This window comes from Crinia signifera, chromosome 1, assembly GCF_055691185.1.
Source record: "Crinia signifera chromosome 1, ASM5569118v1, whole genome shotgun sequence".
Lineage (NCBI taxonomy): Eukaryota > Metazoa > Chordata > Amphibia > Anura > Myobatrachidae > Crinia > Crinia signifera.
Genome location: NC_139217.1, coordinates 44988928 through 45013000, shown reverse-complemented (window position 1 = coordinate 45013000; position 24073 = coordinate 44988928). Strand labels below are relative to the sequence as shown.

General features: G+C 47.5%; 1 protein-coding gene across 1 annotated transcript in view; it reads left to right on the top strand.

Moving 5' to 3' along the window:
• Positions 1–514: 514 nt before the first annotated feature.
• Positions 515–24073, top strand: part of THNSL2 (threonine synthase like 2) — a 36492-nt gene continuing 12933 nt past the window's right edge. Inside the window, exons 1-6 of the mRNA XM_083155884.1 lie at positions 515–698; positions 5432–5662; positions 7861–8055; positions 8862–9014; positions 11860–12090; positions 15280–15425. Of these exons, the coding sequence (XP_083012010.1) occupies positions 5440–5662; positions 7861–8055; positions 8862–9014; positions 11860–12090; positions 15280–15425 (948 nt within the window). The 5' untranslated portion in view covers positions 515–698; positions 5432–5439. The remainder of the gene's footprint in view (positions 699–5431; positions 5663–7860; positions 8056–8861; positions 9015–11859; positions 12091–15279; positions 15426–24073) is intronic.

The window sequence follows — 24073 nt, the reverse complement described above, 5'->3', positions numbered from 1 at the left end:
CTGCACACTTGTGCAGTCAGTGCGCCTTGGCTCCCGATGCTCAGCACCATTAATCATTGTCACATTGGTAGATAGGTGAAGCTGCAGCACAACCCCACTCCCATGCACAAGACCTTTTTTTTTTTAAAGCATGCCGACCACAGGGGGGCCCTAGATAGAGGGGGGCCCAGGGGTACTGAGCCCCACCTTAATCCAGCCCTGGGTTCGGGCTCTGGGAGAGGGGGGGTGCCACCAAGTATGGGAATGATACCAGCAGAGTAAAACAAATAACCTGCTATATTTAGTCTAACGAAAATAAATTGGTCACCACTGTTTGCCTGTGACAGCTTTTAACAATAATGGTTTCTATGCTTTGCTTTATTCCCCCTTTTGCAGTTACTAAATGACTGTGCGGCACAGAAACACACATGTACTTTGTTCTGAAAGGAGTTTGCACTGGGAATTTATGCTACGTCAGCTGTTCCTTTAAGACATCCCAGTCATGTGATACTGGGGGCAAAAGGCACCCCAGCGTCAGAGGAAGAAGAAGTGTGTGTGCGACCCGGCTGGGACTTTATATAAAGCTTCCACATAAACCTCATCCCTGCATTTATAGTGCAGAGAAGTGATCTGACAGCTGCAGCAGGGCAAACATAAAAACAGAAAGTTCCTGCCCCCAAGTGGGACCAGCTCAGGAAGCTTCTGCAAAGACTCACAAGGTACAAGATGAACTTTACACTGTGGGGTCTATGTACTAATCCTTGGAGAGAGGTAAAGTGGATGGAAATAAAGTACCTTTACTTTATCTCTCTCTCTCTCTCTCTCCAAGGCTAGTATATATTTCTGATTGTGATGAGTGTTATGGTGCACTTATGCGATCCGATGTCCCATTGCATCTTATGTGTTTTTTTTTCCAGCACCCGATGTCGCTTGCCACCTGTCGCATGTCATTTACGTGCTGGAAGAGGGTTGGCAGCGTCGGTGTTGCAGAGCTGGCAGGCAGGAGGGCTGGCAGGCGGTGGTAATCAGTGTTATGCGGCAGAATTTGAAAAAAAGAATTTCAAAACCCAGGGCGGAACTGTAATTGGCTGAGAGCTCTCAGCCAATCAGAGGCCTCACCTTCAGAGGGCCGCCCAGTGTTTTGAGAAGTTTTTCAGATTCAGCCACCCGCCTATGACTACCGCTGTCCGCCAGCCCTCCTGCCGCCCACTCTGCTACACCGACGCCCATAACCAGCCCTCCTACCGCCCACTCCGGTACACCAACGCCCGCTGATTGCATTGCGAGCGATCGCATGTGGTTAAAAACTACATGCAATGCAATAAATATGTGCATTCAATATTTTTCGACACAACATGCTACCGGCAGGCCCGGTCATCGCATCAGGGCCGGGGACACATTCGATGTGCATACAATCCTTTGATTTATCGCACAGATGCGGTAGAAATTGAAGGATTGTATGCAATATTGCCCTAGTGTATTACAGCTGAATCATCTTTGCAGACTCCTGTTCTGTGTCCCACAGTTTTCCCCCACACAGACCATTGTTTTGCCACCAGAAATCTGTTGTTTAATTTAGTAGTGGGGGAGATGTATTAAGGTTTGGGGAGAGATAAAGTCAGGATAGATAAACTACCAACCAATCTATTTCTGTCACTTTTAAAACACAGGGCCTTATTCTGGTTGATTTGGTCGGATGCGCATTTTCGGACAGGAACCGAGTGTTCTTAGCCCCGCCTTCCGTATGGATCACTCACACCGTCCGAATGCGGTAAGATGCCGGCCGAACGGACCACGAGTGGATTTTTCATGTGGACACCTCCTCCATCTCTGGGAACCTACCTCATCATTCGATGGTCCCCGACCATCGAATGCAGGACCGAGTGGTCAGGCAGCACCGAGTGCTCCAGACCACTCGGGCATTTCTCCATGCAAAAGCAGGGATATGGGCGGGCAGCTGGCATCCGGCTATGTCATATGTCCGCCCCCCACACGTGCGTCACGGCCGCATTACCATACGTACACCAAGTGTTTTTAAGGGAACGCCCATGAAACGTGGGGCGTATGTGACACCCCAGAATTGGGAAGTGTCCCCCAATTCCAACTGCAGTGCCCGTAGAGAGCCCCTACATCACCCTATTGCCCCAATACAAAAACGTTGCCAGGCAACAGACTTACCGGGCAGAGTAGAGAGAGAGCCTGTCATTGGTGGCGTTGATCAGGCGCCTGCAGCGTGACCCGCAGCGACACCCCCCTGATGCAAACTCCCTTGGGATTGGGAGAGGGGGCCGGAGCGCGAAACGAGAGAGGCGGGACGAACCTCAGAGAGGAGGGGAGAAGTATCCTGCAGCGCGTGGTGCTGAGCGGGACGGAGCGCAAGGCAGCCGGGCGGTGACGGACGGCGCTTGAAGTGGGAGGCGCAGAGAAGTGAGGGAGACACGTGAGTCTCCAGTGTCCCGGCACCCTACCGCACGCCCCGGGGAGAGAGACAGAGCGGGGCGCAGAGTGCTTCACCGGAGGCTACAGCACAGCCTGGCCGGGAAACGGAAGCGCTGACCCGCAGTGTAGCAGAGGAGAAGACCCGGCTTTCACCCTCTCCAGCGGCGGTGATGGACAGCGGGGACAGCCGGCGAAGAGGCGCAGCAGGGCGAGTGCGGCGCGACTGAGTGTGGCAACGCTGCAACTGCAGCGCCCACACTAGCGTGCCCCCCTGCAGAGGAAGGATCCAGCAACCAACCGGGCAGACATCGGGGAAGTCCCATCGCTACGGGCAGGAGCCTGCATCTTGCTCCAGCAGCCAGGTATCGCATCTGACCAGACCCCCCCAGGCACTACCAGCCACTGCCGTACAGTGTCCTACCTGATGCCCACCTTGCCTGCCAATGTGTAGGACTCTCCTACAGTGCTCCATTTCCCCACAGTACGCAGGGGCCCCAGCTCAGTCCCTCTAGGCAGGGAGGAATTGTTCCCCTTTCCCCGTGTCAGAGTGAAGCTGCTTTTACATATTAAAGACATCACTGGATCAGCACCTTATTTAAGGAGGACACTGCCATCTAGTGACTCAAGTTCGTATTGCCGGAATTAACTGTTGACTGACTGTATTAACCTACTACCCTGGGATATTATTCAGGAACTTATCTCCCCAAACCTTTCGGGGATAGTGTTGTTGTGCATTGTTCCACGTCGTATTACGTGTTATACACCTGTTGTGCCTTGTAAACATTATACTCAGTGTATGTTGCGTATGCATATGGTAAGGGCCCGGGTCCACGTAGGCCTATTTGCACTGCAGAGAGAGAGCACTACTTCCCCCCGACCTAGTTGATGGTGTGCGGGATCTGTGCTCCCACTCTCCAGGACGCGGAGCTGCCGTGTCACATTCGAAAGTAAACTTGAAGCAGAAAGTTAAACTGTGTTTAGGCCAAGTATAGTTATTTACAAGTGTCTGTATCAGTGATAAGCGAGTTGGCTATCTACCTCCGAGTATTGATACTCGTTGTTAATAAATACCCTTGAAGTGTACCCCTAGCCTGGTTATTGCCTCAGCCGCAGCAAAAAGAAAGAAGACGTCTATCCAGCTCCAACATCAAGGTAATACAGAGGGTTGCTACTGGTCGACCTTTCCGGTGTACCACACGTACGCATATAGTAATGAGCCCAAACAGCCCTTCACACCCCTTTCCACCCCCTGTTCGGATTGCTCCGACCGATCGTTTTCTGTACAGAATTCACGCCGTATTCGGACGTGCGTGGTATTCGCACATGGGCAGATACGCCTCTGCACATGCGCAAACATCAACCATCGGCCGTCCGTCCGCATTCGGAGCCACCCGACTCAACCAGAATAACCCCCAAAGTCTGTAAAAAGGCAGAAGCTGATTGGTTAGCACTTGATCGCTCTCCAAACTTTGATAAAACGTGTTTGTTTAAGGGCTATAAAATCATTGTGTGCATACAGACTTTCTGACAGGAGTAGTAGGAGTAAATCATAAACCGCTCATAAACCGCTATTGTATTTACCAGCCAAGTAAAAGCAAAGGGTAGGTTTATGAAATGGGCAAAGGGAGATGTGGCAGGGTTTTTTGTTTTAAATCTGTATATGAAGCAAAGGGCAACGGGCGGGATGCACTAAAGGAAAAAATGCAGTAAAAACTGCGCTCACCGGGTTTTCACTTCAGGGGGTATTACCAGCTACCCCATAGAAGCCTACGGGCTTCCTACCGTGTCTCGCCACCATCCCACATGGACCCCCAGCTCCACACACAGACCCCTGCCAACCCCTCCTTACCTGTGTCCAGGCAGCGCAGCCCGGACCAGTGACTTCCTCCTCCCTGCACTGTACATCCCCTTCCTGGTGCAGGGAGGAGGAGGCGGAGCCCACCCCGCAGCAGCAGCCAGGTTGGAGGAGCCACTGGGGACCCGCTCACCCTCCGTCGGCTGCTTTGCAATGGACAGCTCTCACTGCAAGCGCTGCCCTTTCCGATACTAATTGCATATGTTAGAGCATATGCGATTAGTATCGCTGCGGTATCTGGTGGAGGGGGGCGGTAAGGGCCGGTGGATGTTAGCACATCCCGTCCAAAGTCTTATTCCCTAAAGCTACATACAAACTGGGGTTATTCAGACCTGTTTGCTAGGCTGCATTTACTTGAAGACTAGTGAGCAGGTTAATACCGTCCTGGTGAACGCACATTATATTACGCAAAAATATCATTTGGGCCAACTCCTCTACCCCAACCCAAGAAGTTATTGCTAATCTGGACAGCAATGGGCCCCTGGTGGACCAATGGTAGTTCCGCCACTGGCTCAACCGCCAATATCAGAGCTCACAAATGAATGCTACCGTTCAGTGATCACACCCGGTACCTGCTGAACATTCCATCTTTGATGATATTGGCAGATTTGAATACCGTGGGGAATAACGATATTGTAAAACTTCTTGGAGTAGTGTATTGGCATCTGATCTCCATAAACCACCCTGGACCTTCCAATGTATTGCATGTGGTTCTTCTGCATGTGACGTATCACTTGTGATCCCCATTCCCAAGTCGGAGATCATACGTGCAGCATGTATGATCCCTGGCTCCTAACATACGGCCACCGAGAGATCTATTGGGCTCTGATGCAAGAGGGGTTTCTCATGGACAAGAACGTGGGGCAATGCCCCTTTGTGAATACCAGGGCCCTCTTTGCATGCAGTGGATGGGGCTTTGCTTAAAAATAAAAATCTTACTATTAATCGCCACTGTAATGATATACCAACTCAAGGGCTCCCATATGAATAAAGCACTTAATTGGCCCCAGATGGGGCAGACCAATGGGCCAAATGGTTCTTATCTGCTGTCACTTTCTATATTCTGTGTTCTAGGTCTAGGATACCATGTGATAATTGTTTCCCGGTTCTCATGCATTCATATTTCACCTCAAACTCTGAGTCTTCCTCCCCCTACAGGTGCCGGCATGAAGTACACAAGTACACGCGGAGGGTTGTCTGGGGTAGATTTTGAAGGAGTGCTGTTTTCCGGGTTTGCACCAGATGGGGGGCTGTTTATGCCGGAACGTGTTCCAAAGTTAGACAGAGAAACCCTGCAACTATGGAGCTCACTCTCTTACAGAGACTTGGTGAAAGAAGTCTGTTCTTTGTACATACCTCCCGAGGCTATTCCCAGGAAGGATCTCAATGGTACGTAAAGTATGTAGGCAATTGGCTTACAGGCCGACTGCTGCGGCTTTCCTGAATGTCAGCCAGACCAAATATGCCAAATGAAACTTTTTAAACAACCTTACTGTCTGGATTAAGGAAGGGGAGGAGGAGGGGAAGGGGGGGGGGGGGGGGGGCACAGGGGGTCAGTACCTCTACCCCTGTGGGTAACATGTATTTTTTTTAGCTAAAGGTTTTGTGCATGGGAGTGGGGTAGTGCTATAGCTTCACCTATCTGCCAATGTGACAATGATTAATGGTGCTGAGCATTGGGAGCCAAGGCACACTGACAGCACAAGTGTGCAGTGCATTGCTGGGAGTTGACTCATGAGACTTTGCACAAGTGGTCAGAGGCTGAGAGGCTTGTGCTGTGCTCTGCTTGGTGGAGCTCATAATATGCTTCTCAGGCCCATGGAGGACAGCAGCAGCAGTGGCCTCATCATGGGAAGGTTTTTAATTAGAGCCAGCGCTGAGCCTGTCAGGGCTCCTACAGAGTAAGGTACAGAGGGACAAACACAGGCTTTACATTTGATATAAATAAATATATATATATATATATATTTATATATAAAGCACTTACCACCCACGACGTGAAGGAATGGAGACGGCACACAGCGGAATATGAAGAAAAATGTAATGCATACGCATTGTTGAAGACAGTGACAGCTGTTTAACTCAACAGCTGTTTCAACTGCTCACAGGTAGTTTTCATCAGGGGTGAAGTGCCAGTGCTGGGATATATCGGTATATAAAGCAAGGAATTGCGCCAAAATGACATGTAAATGAGGCACCGTTTGACCTCCGCCACCACGAAAGTGTGACGTCTGCAATGTTGAGTGACAGGAGGAGGAGCGGCTTAGTGGTGTGTCAGTGGGATTCCCTAAGCGTCATCAAGCAGGAGGCTTGACTGGCCGGGAACTCCATGACAGGCTGTTTGTGCACGGCGGCATCTGCCACTGTCAGTACAGTAGCGGTGCTTGCCTGCAGCTCAGTGCTACATCACAGGAATAAAAGGTGGGGTGTAAGAGAGGGGAGCATGGTGACTGACAAAATAACAAAACAAATCATAACAAATTAATGGTTGGCATTAGGGTGATGTGTTAAGCAAACTGACTGGAAGTCAGCCCACACCAGACATGATAGGGTTTACTGACAGCAGTGACCACGGAATGGCGCACAGCAATGCATGAAGCCACAAACCAGTACAGGCAAATGCTCCTGGCTGATTATATCACATGTAGGGCTTATGAATAAAACGACAACACACGGAGGTGTCAACAGCTTACAAACAAATAATAACATTAAAATCACAGTTATACACTGGTGATGTGGCTAGCCAAGAGTACAGTGCAACATGACCCGTCAGGTACACACGGCGGTGTCACTGCACGGGTATTAGATGGAGGCTGTCAAAACACCCTAAACAGTATGGACAAAGAAAATAAGGCACACGGCGGCACATGACGGTCGGTATCCAGCAATGGTCCCATGCTCGACAGCACACGGCGGTGTTGTAGCATGGAATTAAATGCAAAGTGTCAGCAAAATATACAATGAAAAAAAATGTGAAAACCGTGAATAACAAGAACGCTAATTAGAGAAAACATCCCATTTTACAATCCTCATTCAAGCCCAGTGGGGTCTGACAGTTGAGTCTAAAGATCCAGGAAAGTTCCCTTTGCAGGAACATCCTTTTCCTGTCTCCTCCACGTTTAAGTGGGGGGGATGTGGTCCAAGATGGTGCATTTTAGATCCTTGACATTATGGGATTTCTCAGATTTCTCAAGAAAGTGTCTCGCTATAGGTAAGTTTTTCAATTCCCTCTGTATGATGTCAGGACTCGTGCTCTTAATGAATGAACGGTGCTGATTGAGCCTTTCTTTCAGCATTCGTGTGGTCTTACCAACATAAACCAGGTTACAGGGACACTGGAGGGCATATATGGCAAATCTGCTGTTATAGGAATCGCTCAACTCTGTGTACAGTATATCGGCATAACACGCAGCACTGACTCAGGCACATTGCCCACCACTTATGGAAAAGGGCATAACTATAGTCATAACTGTCCATGTGCCAGCTATGGGGCCCTGAAGCACAAAGGGCCCCACTGTGCCAGAGGATTAAATGTGCGAATCTATTACCAGTATATTTATGCAGCAAATGCATCTGTTCTTCCCCAGATCTGATTGAGAAAGCCTTCCTCCGCTTCAGACATGAAGAGGTTGTCCCGGTGGCCAGGCTGGAGAGTGGTCTGAACGTTCTGGAGATGTGGCATGGGGCAACTCATGCATTCAAAGACCTGTCCATGTCCTGCGTGGGACAGTTCTTGGCCTACTTTTTAAAGAAGAATAACAGGCATGTGAACATCCTGGTCGGTATGTCACCGATATATCTCGCTGCTTTTTTGTTATTGTAGTGCTGTCCGGGGAATTTTCCTATGCCATTGATTAAAATAAATACAGCAATTTGGATGTTGGGCACGATAGATGCTAAACCAACCCGTTAAGAAACATTAACTGGAGTTATAAGCACTTCCTACTTGTAATACTCGGTGATGGCCAATATATGTTGACTCCATATTGGATCAAATCCAATACTGAGACCAGTACGATGGCAGGGCCATCTTACCAAATGGGCTCACTGGGCAGCTGCCCGAGGGTCCCTAGATTTAAGGGGTCTTTGTTGAACAGGTGCAGGCTGGGCCAGGGGACATTGGCCTCCCAGGCCAGTGCCTCAGGAGCTTTCTGAGTACGCCTCCTGGCTACACTGATTGTGAATTACACAGAGTGGCCAAGAAGCATCCTTTGCCTGCTTCCCAGCCTGCAGTCCCACAGTCAATGGCTGTCATCATGCTGGTTGGTGGAACGCTGGAGCTATTGACCAATCAGAGTACAGCATTCTCTACCTGCCTTTCAGCTTGCAGCCAGTCACCTGCAGCCCCGCAAATGCCGAGTCCCTACCGCCCTTTTGCCACCCCAGTCTTCGCACCCTCGTTCCTTAGACTGTCATCAAATTTTTCTCCGCAATGCGACTGCAGCGCACGAGCATTGATGGGAACGCGTATGTGCAGATTGCTGGAAATCGCAATTAGTGATTATGGTAATTTGCTAATGCTACTAAATTAGGACCAATGTGCTCATATGTTTGTAGGTATCATGGTATCTGCTATTTATCATTTCAGCAACTTCTGGAGACACCGGAAGTTCCGCTATTGAGAGTGTACGTGGATTTCCGAACATTGACATCATTGTTTTATTACCACACGGGCGGTGTACGGAAATCCAGGAGCGGCAGATGACGACAGTCATTGAAGACAATGTCCATGTATTCTCTGGTACGTAGTTACTATATATAGCACTATACAAAGCACATGTGGGTTTCTTTATTTCATAGTTACATAGTAAGGGTTAAAAAAGGTCCGAAAATTCTGATCGTGTTGATCCGGAGGACAACACAAATAAATACTATTTTGTAATTCTCTTCCAACATTATTCATTCTAATTTAAGTATGGGCCGGTATTACATAGCAGGGCCTATGTTAAACGTAGAAGGTCTGTGCCGCACATCAGGGTTGCCTACCCTCTTGGATTGGCCGGGAGGGTCCTTGAAATCCTCCCCCTCCGAGCCCCCCCCCCCCCCCCCCCCCCGGAAAGGTAGGAAAACCTCCCGGATTCCACCAGGCCCACCCACTTCACAGCTTTTTGGAAACCCGCGAATCCCGCTATTTGCAGGACTGGGGGCAGGGCTTGATGATGCTGATATCAGGCCCCTCCCCCGCAGTTCTGCTGACATTTTCCTTTCCGGGCTTCTCCAAAGAAGAGACTGTAAAAGTAGGTAATCCTGCCACACATACTGTAGCAGGCCTGTATTACCCATAGTAGGGCGTGTTACACATAGTACGCCTGCATGCCTGTGGCACATTACACAATTAGCCACAGGGTTTACCCTGTGACTAATTGTCGTGGGCAAAGCGTGGGCAAAAGCTATTTAATTAATAGTCTTTTTCCCTTACCAAGCAATTGTGACCTGCACACGGAAACTGCTCTTGACGCAGAGTCAGTGGGGATTTTCCCATGAGCAACCAGATTGTGGTTGTTTTACACAGACTTTTCATTCCGACTCTGGGGATTTGCGGGTGGGACTGCCGGGACTACACTCCGCTAATTGAATAGTTCTGGTACCAGCAATTAGATGCGGGGCAAAATCACACTACTGTATTTGACAACCCCATAGTAGTTTTATGATACAAACAGCAGGCCTGTATTACACATAGTAGGTCTCTATCACACTTGTGTTACATATAGTACGCCTCTGCTACACATAATAGGCCTGTGTTATACATAGGGGGTAATTCAGGTTGGTTTACAAAAAGCAAACTCCTTCTTTAATGGACAAAACCATGTGCACAGCAGGTGGGGCTGATGTTACATGTGAGAGAGTTAGATTTGGGTGAGTTATTTTGTTTCTGTGCATATAATATACTGGTTGCTTTATTTTGACACTGCTATTTAAAATTCAGGGGTAGATGTACGAAGCAGAGATAAGGGAGAAGTGACAAAGTGCCTGGTACTTTATCACCAGCCAATCAGCTCCTGACTGTCTCGTTTTAAACCAAGCCTGAAACTTAACAGTCAGGAGCTGATTGGCCGGTGATAAAGTACCAGGCACTTTATCACTTCTCCTCCCTTATCGCTGCTTCATACATCTACCTATCAGTTTGAACACACCGCACCCAAATCTAACTCTCTCTGCACATGTTGCATCTGCCCCACCTGCAGTGCACATGGGCCCTTATTCTGGTTGGTGCGGCCGGAGCCGCACACAGTGCTCCGGCCGCACAAACCAATCCCCGCCCACGAGACGGATCGCCACGGCCGTCCGTACACGGACGGCTGGCGATCCGCATAAAAATGGTGGGGCGTACGCCCCCACCATGGTGGGAGCTGCCCCCTGCATTCGATGGTCGTCGACCATCGAAGGCAGGGCCGCACGCCACAGCAGCTCCCGCAAGCTGAGACCACACGGACAATCGTCCGTGTGATAGCTTGTATGGGGGCTGAGAGCTGACATCCGGCGACGTCAGCTTTCCGCCCCCATCAGTGGCGTCATACCCTCATTAGCATGCATACGCCCCGCGTTTGCATGGGAACGCCCATGAAACGCGGGGCGTATACATAGGGAAATGAGGGTATGAAGCCCCTCACGCCCCTATACGCCCCCTTTGCGGCGGACGAAATACGTCTGCGGCGAATGGGGCTGCACATGCGCAGATTGCCCTCTGCGCATGTGCAGACTAAAAACATCGGCGGTACGGCCGCACGCGGGCCGTACCGTCCGATTTAGAATAAGGGCCATGGTTTTGTCCATTAGAGAGTTTTTTTTTTCTAGCCAACCTGAATTAGGCCCATAGTAGGACTGTGATACACATAGTAGGGCTGAGTTACACATTGTGGGGGTGTACGGAGGAGCGACACTGAGAGGGGAGAGTGAGTGCTGTAGGATGCACAATGAGAGGGAATGCGGAGACTGTGATTGTTGACAAGGAAGAGCCGCTCAGCAGTGCATAAGCCTTTTTGCAAAAACCGGGTCACAGAAACCGGGTCATTTTGGAGTGCCAGGGTTAGAGTTAAGAACGGAGGGGACATAGGAGATAGGGGCAACAGAATCAAGTGAGCGGCATTGAGGGTGGAGCTATAGAAGGAGGCTGCCTGGTTGGGGCAGGTCATGGTGAATAGTAAAGAAAGGAGAGTTTCGAGTGAAGACAGAATATTGGGTACTGAGATTGCATCTGGTGAAGATGGGTCTGGGTGTGGGGTGGGGAGGAGGAGACGAGAGAGTTGATGGTGGTCAGAGGGGGTAAGGGAGACTTGGATAAGTTAGAAGGATCACACTGGTGAGTGAAGACCAGGTCAAGGGATGTTGGAGTTGGTGAGAGGAGGTGGAGAAGGGGGTCCACTGAGAAAAGGCCAAAGGAGGTGGATAGTGTAAGATTAGTAGATACTGGGTTAGTAATGCGAACAGGTTAAAGTCACCAAGGACGATGGAGGGGAGGTCAGAGGAGAGGAAGTGGGGAAGCCAGGCAGCAAAGTTACCAATGAATGGTTAGGAATAGCTGGCAGGGAGTGGCGGTGGGGGCAGTTGGGTCGGTAGATAACCACTACAGCTCTTTCTTTTCACAGTTGACGGAACATCAGATGAGCTTGATTTACCCATAAAAAAGCTATTTGAAGACACAGACTTTGTGCGACAGTATAATATAATGAGCACCAACTCCGTCAACTGGGCACGAGTGATGGTACAGATTGCCCATTTCTGCCATGCCTACTTCCAATGCGCTCAGATCACAGCCGGAGAAGCGCTGCCCCCAGTGGAAATAGTTGTACCAACAGGTGGAGCAGGGAATATAACAGGTAAGAAGCACTTAAAATACTATAGCTCCAACCTGCCCCATAGTAACATAGTCTATATCTACACTGTCCTAAGGGACAAACGCTTACTGAAGTGATTATATAATGATAAAACTGTGTGTATGTATATATATATATATATATATATATATAAAGAAAACATAAACCATACCTCCCAACTGTCCAGATTTGCGCAGGAGTGTGTGTGTTGTGTGTGTGGGGGAGTTGCCCGATGATGGGGAGGGGTCAATTGGGAGTCCCCCCACTACCCACTGCTCTGCTTAGCATGCGTACAGCATCTATTCACAGGCGAGAGGGACAGGAGGCATAGACAGCGGCTCTCAAAGCACTGGCCATGCTCCCACAGTGGCAAAAGTGGGATGTGGCCTCACAGGAGTGCAGCACTACTAGGCCACACCCCTGATCATGAGGCCACACCCCCTAAGGAGCTTGCATTCCTCCCGTCGGATAGCACTGAAAAGTTGGGAGGTATGCATGAACTGTGTGTAAAAAATCATTTTGGGGGATATTTATCTCGGAGAGAGATAAAATTGTAAGAAATAAAGTACCAAACAAACCGCTTCTGTCCTACATTTTGCAGGCTTTGTTTAATAAATTAGAAGCAATTATTTGGTACTTGATCTCTCTCATTTCTTCTCACTCCAAGCTTTCATAAATAACCCCCTATAGCAGGTTATTTATAATCCCTTATGGAGCTGGTATACATCAGGAAACTCGGGTTCCATCATATGTTAACTAACAGGCCCAGCTATTAATAGAGGTTAGATGTGGCCATAGGCGAATCTAGAATTATGGTAATGGGTGGTCCCAAATCTAGACATAATAGTAGGGGGACCTTAGCGCGGCGCAGCCGCGCGTCAAAAAGGGGCGTGGCCTCGTGGGAAGGAGGCATGGCATCACAAAAAGGGGTGTGGTGTTACACTTTAGACCATACACAGTAATGCCCATAACACATTTTAGCAAACTCTGTAATACCCATTACACATAAAGCCACATGCCGTAATGCCAGTTACACATAAAGCCACACACCATAATGCCCATTACACATTGTGCCACACATCATGATGCCCATTACATATTATATAACAAACCGTTATGCCCATTACATATTTGCCACATAAGTGCTGCTTACCTACGTGCTCATTGCTAGGGGGTTCTTGCTTGATGGCACCATAGTACCCATTACACATGATGCCGCGCACCATAGTACCCATTACACACGATGCCGCACACTATAGTACCCATTACACATGATGCCGCACACCATAGTACCCATTACACATGATGCTGCACACATAATGTCCCTTACACATGATGCTGCACACATAATGTCCCTTACACATTATGCTGCACTCCACAGTACCCATTACACATGATGCCGCACACCATAGTACCCATTACACATGATGCTGCACACCATAGTACCCATTACACATGCTGCCGTGCACCATAGTACCCATTACACATGATGCCACACACCATAGTACCCATTACACATGATGCCACACACCATAGTACCCATTACCCATGATGCCACACACCATAGTACCCATTACACATGATGCCACACACCATAGTACCCATTACACATGATGCCGCGCACCATAGTACCCATTACACATGATGCTGCACACATAATGCCCCTTACACATGATGCTGCACACATAATGCCCCTTACACATGATTTTGCACACCATAATGCCCCTTACACATTAAGCCACAAATTATGCATAATGCCCCCACATACCGCTACTTGTAGCGTCCCTTAAGCAATGCCCCCAAAAGTGCCACTTACTGTAAATTTTTATATGAGCCCTCACTGCTGCTGCAGGGAGAGATGGAGAGCAGTGCAGCTGCTTCTATGGGGAGAGGAGCAGAGCGCAGCGCAGAGCACGCTCCCACTCCCCTCCTGGTGTCCCCTCTATCCGAGTGGACATTTGAAATATTGTGCGCGCTGTTGTTGTGCGTGATGTCGGGGGAGCACGCCGGGCGCCGGCACCACATGATTAAAAGGGGGGGCGGGCTGAGGTGAAAGCGGGGAGAAGAATTGGAGTGGAAGCTGCATGGGTGACAGTCATTGACAGCTGGGCAGAGAGCAGGGGGCTGCCCGGCTGTATTCAGAGCACTGCAGGTCACGGCTGTTTGAAATAATACCCCTTTCACAACAGAAAATTCAGGGATTTACCCGGGAATATGGTCCCAGGATCATGCAGGGACATTCCCAGGCTAACACCTTATACACCAGCCTAGTTAGTCCCTGCATTTTCTGATGTGAGGGGGAGAGACAACCACTTCCCTCTGCCTACCCCCCTTTAACCAACCAGCTATATCTTCAGAACCAACTGACCCATTTACATGAGACCAGTATCATATTGAAGAACTTTTGAGTTGGCTTCGAATGATTTTGGTCCCATGAAACTGGGCTGTTTGGTTACAGAGAAATCTGCCCTCAAAGAACATAAACAGTCATGAAATTACATTTAAGAAATGAAAAAAAAAAACGGTTTAACCTCAATATCCCTGGAACCAATTAACCCATATGGATCCAGCCCGGTATCATATTGAAGGCCCAGCAATTTGGGTTTGACTGAGATCAACCTCGAGCTTCAGTGATGCGGAAGGGGGAACTGGCAGCCGTTGAACTGGGTGGGGGTCGGAATTAGCGGGTCCCATGTTATCCTATAGGGAAAATGTTCCAAATTTGCCTGGTCGTATCTCTGGTTCCCAGGGGGCTAGAGACACGGGGCTCGGCTCGTTGGAAAGCCCAATCCCTCAGCTACAAAATGGACTAATGGGTGGTCCTGTGCACCCCCGGACCACCCCCTAGATTCGCCTATGGATGTGGCTAGTATTCAGCAAACTGTTGGAAGCATTTTCCAGAGCTTCCGTGCAGGAACTGCTGCCACCTGCAGATGGCGCTAGTGCTCAGTGGCCTGTATCTTCCTACTGGAAGGAGTTGTGGAGTGGCATATTTTCACATTTGAACTTTTCTCACTCAGATGCCTGGTAAATATATAAATATACATATACTGTACCATACACTACAGGTATTGTGGGTGAAACTATTAACACAATTCTATAATATTAGCAGTGATCTCATTGGATGTGTATGTGACTTGGGAAAACGCTGTAGTCATATATGATCTCTTCCCACCCCCCTATCACCCCCAGCGGGGTGTATCGCACAGAAGATGGGGCTGCCAATCCAGCTGGTCGCAAGTGTGAACAAAAATGACATCATCCATCGCACGGTTCAAAATGGGGACTTCTCCTTAAGGGACGCGGAGGTGACTTTTGCTTCTGCAATGGACATTCAGGTAACGGAAATCGCACGATTGTAGCATACCGTAGGATGTACTAACCTTTCAAATGAGGCAGTTTTTGTAATTGTGACTCCAAGCTAGCTAGGACTCCGTGGGTAACGCTATCGTTGGGTGGCGCTACCCAATAGATGCCTATGGGCTTTTCATTTCCCCATGAAAATGCATCCAATCCTATCACTCCTAGCGCCCCCCTGCGGCGTCTCGCGGCTCATGTGCTAGATCTGGCAGTCCAGTGGTCATACAGAACAGCTCTTACTGTTGTGTACCTGATAATATGTAGAGATGAGTGGGTCCGGATCCCCGAGATCCGACAGATCCGAATATCGGGGATCCGGGCCAGATCCGAGCCGGCTCGGGAGTTCCCGCCTGAATTCCGGACCAATAACGAGGCCGAACGTCATCATCGCGCTGTCGGATTCTCGCGGGAGCGGGATCTTATAAAAGACGCACGCGCGCCCCGCCATCTTCACTCCAATCTTGGAGAGGGAAGAGGGTGGTTGGGAAGCTCTGTGTGCTCTGTGCCATGTGCTCCGTGCTGTGCTGTGCTCCGTGACCTGCCCTGTGCCCTCACTGCCCTGTGCTGTGCTCCGTGCCATGTGCTCCGTGCTGTGCTCCGTGACCTGCTCTGTGCCCTCACTGCCCTGTGCTGTGCTCCGTGACCTGCCCTGTGCCCTCACTGCCCTGTGCTGTGCTCCGTGACCTGCCCTGTGCCCTCACTGCCCTGTGCTGTGCTCCGTGACCTGCCCTGTGCCCTCACTGCCCTGTGCTGTGCTCCGTGACCTGCCCTGTGCTGTGCTCTGTGATCTGCCCTGTGCCCTCACTGCCCTGTGCTGTGCTCCGTGACCTGCCCTGTGCCCTCACTGCCCTGTGTTGTAGACTTGAGAGTCATTGACTGTTTATAGGCCTGAGCCCTGTAGTGTGATTTAACTAACTAGGTGCTGCAGTGCTCACACGCAGGGGCTGCAGTGTCCACTGTCCAGGGGCTGTCCTGTGGCCCGTGCCCTGTTGTGATTTATTTAGCCCTAAGCCCTGTGTTGTGATTTGATTAGCCCTGAACCCTGTGTTTTTTGTGATTTAACTAACTCAGTGCTGCAGTGCTCACACGCAGGGGCTGCAGTGCTGCTGAGTAGTACACTGTGTACAGGGGCTACAGTAATACAAGGGGCTGTGTCCAGTGTGACGGCCTATATCTTATCCATTGTCCAGTGTCACGAGTCACTCACAACATATATCCTGTGTCCTGTGTGACGACATATCCTGTGTCCAGTGTGACGAAATATATCCTGTGTCCAGTGTGACGACATATATCCTGTGTCCAGTGTCACAAGTCACAACATATATCCTGTGTCCAGTGTGACATGTAATGTGTGCCGGCATATATCCTGTGTCCAGCGTGACATATATCCAGTGTCCAGTGTGACGACATATATCCTGTGTCCAGCGTGACATATATCCAGTGTCCAGTGTGACGACATATATCCTGTGTCCAGTGTGACGACATATATCCAGTGGCCAGTGTGACATCTAACCATTGTGTGACGGCATATATCCAGTGTCCAGCGTGACATATATCCATTGTCCAGTGTACAGGAGCTGTGTCCAGGGGCGGTGTCCAGAGGCTGTGTCCAGTGTGACGGCTGTGTCCAGTGTGATGGCTGTGTCCAGTGTACAGGAGCTGGGTCCAGAGGCTGTGTCCATTGTCCAGGGGCTGTGTCCAGGGTGACAGGCTGTGTCCAGTGTCCAGGGGCAGTGTCCAGGGGCAGTGTCCAGGGGCTGTGTCCAGGGGCAGTGTCCAGTGTCCAAGGGGCTGTGTCCAGTGTGACAGGCTGTGTCCAGTGTGACAGGCTGTGTCCAGTGTAAAGTAAGAAAAAGAAATAAAAGTAATAAATAAAATAAAAACACATTTTTGGAGGATGATGGAGGAGGAAATAGTGGTAGTGCTGAAGCTGCTACCACCAGTCATGACAAGGCCGATACCTCTTTGTATTTGCTGTTTGGAGCATTTCTCTTTTTTTGGGATAGTTTATTAAACTGCCACCCTGTCTGCCCCTGCAGTGCCGCTCTGCCAGGTTGGAAGTGTAAGGTCCACATGTATGTTATGCCGACTGCTGTCGCTTAGCTTAGTCATCCAGCTACCTCGGTATACCCTTTTGGCCCAACTACAGTAAGTGAAAACAATTTTGTAAGCTGTGAAGTGATCAAAATTGACTAGAAATGAGTGGAAACTAATGTTATTGAGGTTAATAATACTTTAGGGGCAAAAACAGGCCCAAATTCTGTTATTTTAGACATTTTTAGCATTTTTTCATAAAAATCCAGATCCAAACCAAAACCAAAACCCACAAGGGTGGTTTTGCCAAAACCAATCCAGATCCAAAACACAAAGGGAGATCCAGATCCAAAACCAAACCCGAAAAAGTGGCCGCCGCACATCTCTAATAATATGTATCATGTATGAAATAGAGATGGGTCGCTCGCGAACGAAGTGGATCTTTTGGACGGATCCCTTAAAAGACTGAGGGAGCCGCCGATCCCAAAAAGGTGAACCGTCGTTCTTTTACTTTCAGTTTCATTTTTTATTACACTGCATTTCCCTGAGCTCAGCACTGCCACCTGTGGCAGCTGAGATGTACTAACTCTGGAGACTGAGTACAGTGCTGCGACTGCAAGTGAAAAAAAGAATAACAAGGCTGCTGCTGCTAGGGATGGCCATCGGTGCAGACGCCATCGATGGTTGACATCGATGGCGATTCTGCACCCAGCCATCGATCAGTGTTTTCATGTTCATGTTCTCATTTGTTCAGCTCACTGTTTTAAAAAAAAAAGTTAAAAAAAAAAGGCAAAAAATGATTGTAAAACAAATTATGCTACGTTATTATAAAAATAACCCCTTCTTTCAAAGTGAATCGTCGATCGCTGTAAAAGATCCGGATCTTTTCACACACTGATCTGCTGGATCCCAGCTCTCATTAGTGACCCGTTTTGCCCATCTCTAGTATGAAATGCTTCCACCTGAACACATGTGGAACTAGGTATGTGTTCTGATCTTTAGCCATTAGAATTTGGCAATCTTATTGATGAGCAAGGTCACAGTGATTGTTTCACCACCTGCAGCAGCGTGCTTTAAAGACCAGGCTAGTGCTGACCTCTAGTGGAATCCTGGTGCAGTACAATCTGTATTTGCCGAAACGATTGCTACTGTAGGGATACATTCAATAAAAATTCTGAAAGTTAAAAACTGTGGTGTTGCCCATAGCAACCCATCAGATTCTGTGTATCATTTTTATTTTGCATGCTGGAAAATGATAGACGTATTGGTTGCTAGGGAAAACATCTCCGCTTTACATTTTAATACATTTTAAGCTTTAACCCCTTCCTGACAGAGCTAGTTTTTGCGTTCCTGACAGAGCCATTTTTTTCAAATCTGACATGTCTCACTTAAGTGGGGATAACTTTTTTTTGCTTTTACTTATCCCAGTGATTTTGAGATTGTTTTTTCGTGACACATTGTACTTCAAATTAGTGGTAAATTTGGGTCGATACAGTCTGTGTTTTTTTGTGAAAAATACCAAAATGTCGTGAAAAAATGGAAAATTTAGCGATTTGCAAAATGTTAAATTTTCTGCTTGTGAGACAAATAATCATACCACTCAAAATAGTTAATAACTAACATAGACCATATGTCTACTTTATGTTTCCATCATTATTTCAACTTCCTTTTAATTTTTTTGGACACTAGGAGGCTTACAATATGAATAGCAAATTCTCAAATTTTCAAGAAAATTTCAAACACTGATTTTTTTAGGGACCAGTTCAGTTCTGATGTGACTTTGAGGGACTTGTATGTGAGACACCCCCATAAATGATGCCATTTCAAAAACTGCACCCCTCACAGTATTCAAAACAGCATTTTGGAAGTTTGTTAACCCTTTAGGTGTTTCACAGGAATTAAAACAAAGTGTAGGTGAAATTTCAAAATTTCATTTTTTTTGCAGATTTGCAATTTTAATACATTTTTCTAAGGAACACAGTACATTTTACTAGAGAAATGTGACTAAAAATTGATTCCCCCAATTCTTTTGTTTTCAAAAATATCCTATATGTGGCCCTAGTGTGCACGTTGACCAAACCACAGGCTTCATAATAGAAGGAGCACCTACTTGATTTTGGAGCCTCCTTTTTATGAGATTATTTTTTAGGCACCATGTAGGTTTCTAGGCACCATAAGATGCTAAAATTTAGGAACCCCCCCACAAGTTACCCCATTTTGCAAACTACACCCCTCAGGGAATTCATCTAGGGGTATAGTGTACATTTCAAACCCCCAGGGGTTTCACCAATTGTGGTACAACTGGGCAGTGAAAATGAAAAATTACATTTTTTACACAAAAATGCAGTTCTGGCTCAAAATTTTTCATTTTCACAAGGAATGAAGGAGACAAAGCACCCCAAAATCTGTGCCCCAATTTTTCCCGAGTACCGCAATGCCTCACATGTGACCAAAAAATACCAGTTGGGTGCATGGCAGGACTCAGAAGGGAAGGAGTGATTTTTGGATTTTGCAGCTCAGATTCTGGTGGAATTTTGGTGGGTGCTATGTCGCATTAGCAAGACCCCCCAAGCACCAATACAGTGGAACCCCCCACAAGTGACCCCATTTTGCAAACTACACCCCTCAGGGAATTCATCTAGGGGTATAGTGTACATTTCAAACCCCCAGGGGTTTCACCAATTTTGATACAAGTGGGCAGTGAAAATGAAAAATTACATTTTTTTACACAAAAATGCAGTTCTGGCTCAAAATTTTTCATTTTCAGAAGGTATGAAGGAGAAAAAGCACCCCAAAATCTGTGCCCCAATTTCTCCCGAGTACGGCAATGCCTCACATGTGAACAAAAAATACCAGTTGGGTGCATGGCAGGACTCAGAAGGGAAGGAGTGATTTTTGGATTTTGCAGCTCAGATTCTGGTGGAATTTTGGTGGGTGCTATGTCGCATTAGCAAGACCCCCCAAGCACCAATACAGTGGAACCCCCCCACAAGTGACCCCATTTTGCAAACTACACCCCTCAGGGAATTCATCTAGGGGTATAGTGTACATTTCAAACCCCCAGGGGTTTCACCAATTTTGATACAAGTGGGCAGTGAAAATGAAAAATTACATTTTTTTACACAAAAATGCAGTTCTGGCTCAAAATTTTTCATTTTCAGAAGGTATGAAGGAGAAAAAGCACCCCAAAATCTGTGCCCCAATTTCTCCCGAGTACGGCAATGCCTCACATGTGAACAAAAAATACCAGTTGGGTGCATGGCAGGACTCAGAAGGGAAGGAGTGATTTTTGGATTTTGCAGCACAGATTTTGGTGGAATGAATGGTGGGTTTTATGTTGCACCAATACAGTGGAACCCCCCCACAAGTCACCCCATTTTGCAAAGTACACCCCTCAGGGAATTCATCTAGGGGTATAGTGTACATTTCAAACCCCCAGGGGTTTCACCAATTTTGATACAAGTGGGCAGTGAAAATGAAAAATTACATTTTTTTACACAAAAATGCAGTTCTGGCTCAAAATTTTTCATTTTCAGAAGGTATGAAGGAGAAAAAGCACCCCAAAATCTGTGCCCCAATTTCTCCCGAGTACGGCAATGCCTCACATGTGAACAAAAAATACCAGTTGGGTGCATGGCAGGACTCAGAAGGGAAGGAGTGATTTTTGGATTTTGCAGCTCAGATTCTGGTGGAATTTTGGTGGGTGCTATGTCGCATTAGCAAGACCCCCCAAGCACCAATACAGTGGAACCCCCCCACAAGTGACCCCATTTTGCAAACTACACCCCTCAGGGAATTCATCTAGGGGTATAGTGTACATTTCAAACCCCCAGGGGTTTCACCAATTTTGATACAAGTGGGCAGTGAAAATGAAAAATTACATTTTTTTACACAAAAATTCAGTTCTGGCTCAAAATTTTTCATTTTCAGAAGGTATGAAGGAGAAAAAGCACCCCAAAATCTGTGCCCCAATTTCTCCCGAGTACGGCAATGCCTCACATGTGAACAAAAAATACCAGTTGGGTGCATGGCAGGACTCAGAAGGGAAGGAGTGATTTTTGGATTTTGCAGCACAGATTTTGGTGGAATGAATGGTGGGTGCTATGTTGCACCAATACAGTGGAACCCCCCCACAAGTCACCCCATTTTGCAAAGTACACCCCTCAGGGAATTCATCTAGGGGTATAGTGTACATTTCAAACCCCCAGGGGTTTCACCAATTTTGATACAAGTGGGCAGTGAAAATGAAAAATTACATTTTTTTACACAAAAATGCAGTTCTGGCTCAAAATTTTTCATTTTCAGAAGGTATGAAGGAGAAAAAGCACCCCAAAATCTGTGCCCCAATTTCTCCCGAGTACGGCAATGCCTCACATGTGAACAAAAAATACCAGTTGGGTGCATGGCAGGACTCAGAAGGGAAGGAGTGATTTTTGGATTTTGCAGCTCAGATTCTGGTGGAATTTTGGTGGGTGCTATGTCGCATTAGCAAGACCCCCCAAGCACCAATACAGTGGAACCCCCCCACAAGTGACCCCATTTTGCAAACTACACCCCTCAGGGAATTCATCTAGGGGTATAGTGTACATTTCAAACCCCCAGGGGTTTCACCAATTTTGATACAAGTGGGCAGTGAAAATGAAAAATTACATTTTTTTACACAAAAATTCAGTTCTGGCTCAAAATTTTTCATTTTCAGAAGGTATGAAGGAGAAAAAGCACCCCAAAATCTGTGCCCCAATTTCTCCCGAGTACGGCAATGCCTCACATGTGAACAAAAAATACCAGTTGGGTGCATGGCAGGACTCAGAAGGGAAGGAGTGATTTTTGGATTTTGCAGCACAGATTTTGGTGGAATGAATGGTGGGTGCTATGTTGCACCAATACAGTGGAACCCCCCCACAAGTCACCCCATTTTGCAAAGTACACCCCTCAGGGAATTTATCTAGGGGTATAGTGTACATTTCAAACCCCCAGGGGTTTCACCAATTTTGATACAAGTGGGCAGTGAAAATGAAAAATTACATTTTTTTACACAAAAATGCAGTTCTGGCTCAAAATTTTTCATTTTCAGAAGGTATGAAGGAGAAAAAGCACCCCAAAATCTGTGCCCCAATTTCTCCCGAGTACGGCAATGCCTCACATGTGACCAAAAAATACCAGTTGGGTGCATGGCAGGACTCAGAAGGGAAGGAGAGATTTTTGGATTTTGCAGCTCAGATTCTGGTGGAATTTTGGTGGGTGCTATGTCGCATTAGCAAGACCCCCCAAGCACCAAGACAGTGGAACCCCCCCACAAGTGACCCCATTTTGCAAACTACACCCCTCAGGGAATTCATCTAGGGGTATAGTGTACATTTCAAACCCCCAGGGGTTTCACCAATTTTGATACAAGTGGGCAGTGAACATGGAAAATTACATTTTTTTACACAAAAATGCAGTTCTGGCTCAAAATTTTTCATTTTCAGAAGGTATGAAGGAGAAAAAGCACCCCAAAATCTGTGCCCCAATTTCTCCCGAGTACGGCAATGCCTCACATGTGACCAAAAAATACCAGTTGGGTGCATGGCAGGACTCAGAAGGGAAGGAGTGATTTTTGGATTTTGCAGCTCAGATTCTGGTGGAATTTTGGTGGGTGCTATGTCGCATTAGCAAGACCCCCCAAGCACCAATACAGTGGAACCCCCCCACAAGTGACCCCATTTTGCAAACTACACCCCTCAGGGAATTCATCTAGGGGTATAGTGTACATTTCAAACCCCCAGGGGTTTCACCAATTTTGATACAAGTGGGCAGTGAAAATGAAAAATTACATTTTTTTACACAAAAATTCAGTTCTGGCTCAAAATTTTTCATTTTCAGAAGGTATGAAGGAGAAAAAGCACCCCAAAATCTGTGCCCCAATTTCTCCCGAGTACGGCAATGCCTCACATGTGAACAAAAAATACCAGTTGGGTGCATGGCAGGACTCAGAAGGGAAGGAGTGATTTTTGGATTTTGCAGCACAGATTTTGGTGGAATGAATGGTGGGTGCTATGTTGCACCAATACAGTGGAACCCCCCCACAAGTCACCCCATTTTGCAAAGTACACCCCTCAGGGAATTCATCTAGGGGTATAGTGTACATTTCAAACCCCCAGGGGTTTCACCAATTTTGATACAAGTGGGCAGTGAAAATGAAAAATTACATTTTTTTACACAAAAATGCAGTTCTGGCTCAAAATTTTTCATTTTCAGAAGGAATGAAGGAGACAAAGCACCCCAAAATCTGTGCCCCAATTTCTCCTGAGTACGGCAATGCCTCATGTGTGACCAAAAAGTGGCAGGACTCAGAAGGGAAGGAGTGATATTTGGAGTTTGCAGCACAAATTCTGGTGGAATGATGGTGGGTGCTATGTCGCATTAGCAAGACCCCCAAAGCACCAATACAGTGGAACCCCCCCACAAGTGACCCCATTTTGCAAACTACACCCCTCAGGGAATTCATCTAGGGGTATAGTGTACATTTCAAACCCCCAGGGGTTTCACCAATTTTGATAAAACTGGGCAGTGAACATGAAAAATTAAATTTTTTTACACAAAAATGCAGTTC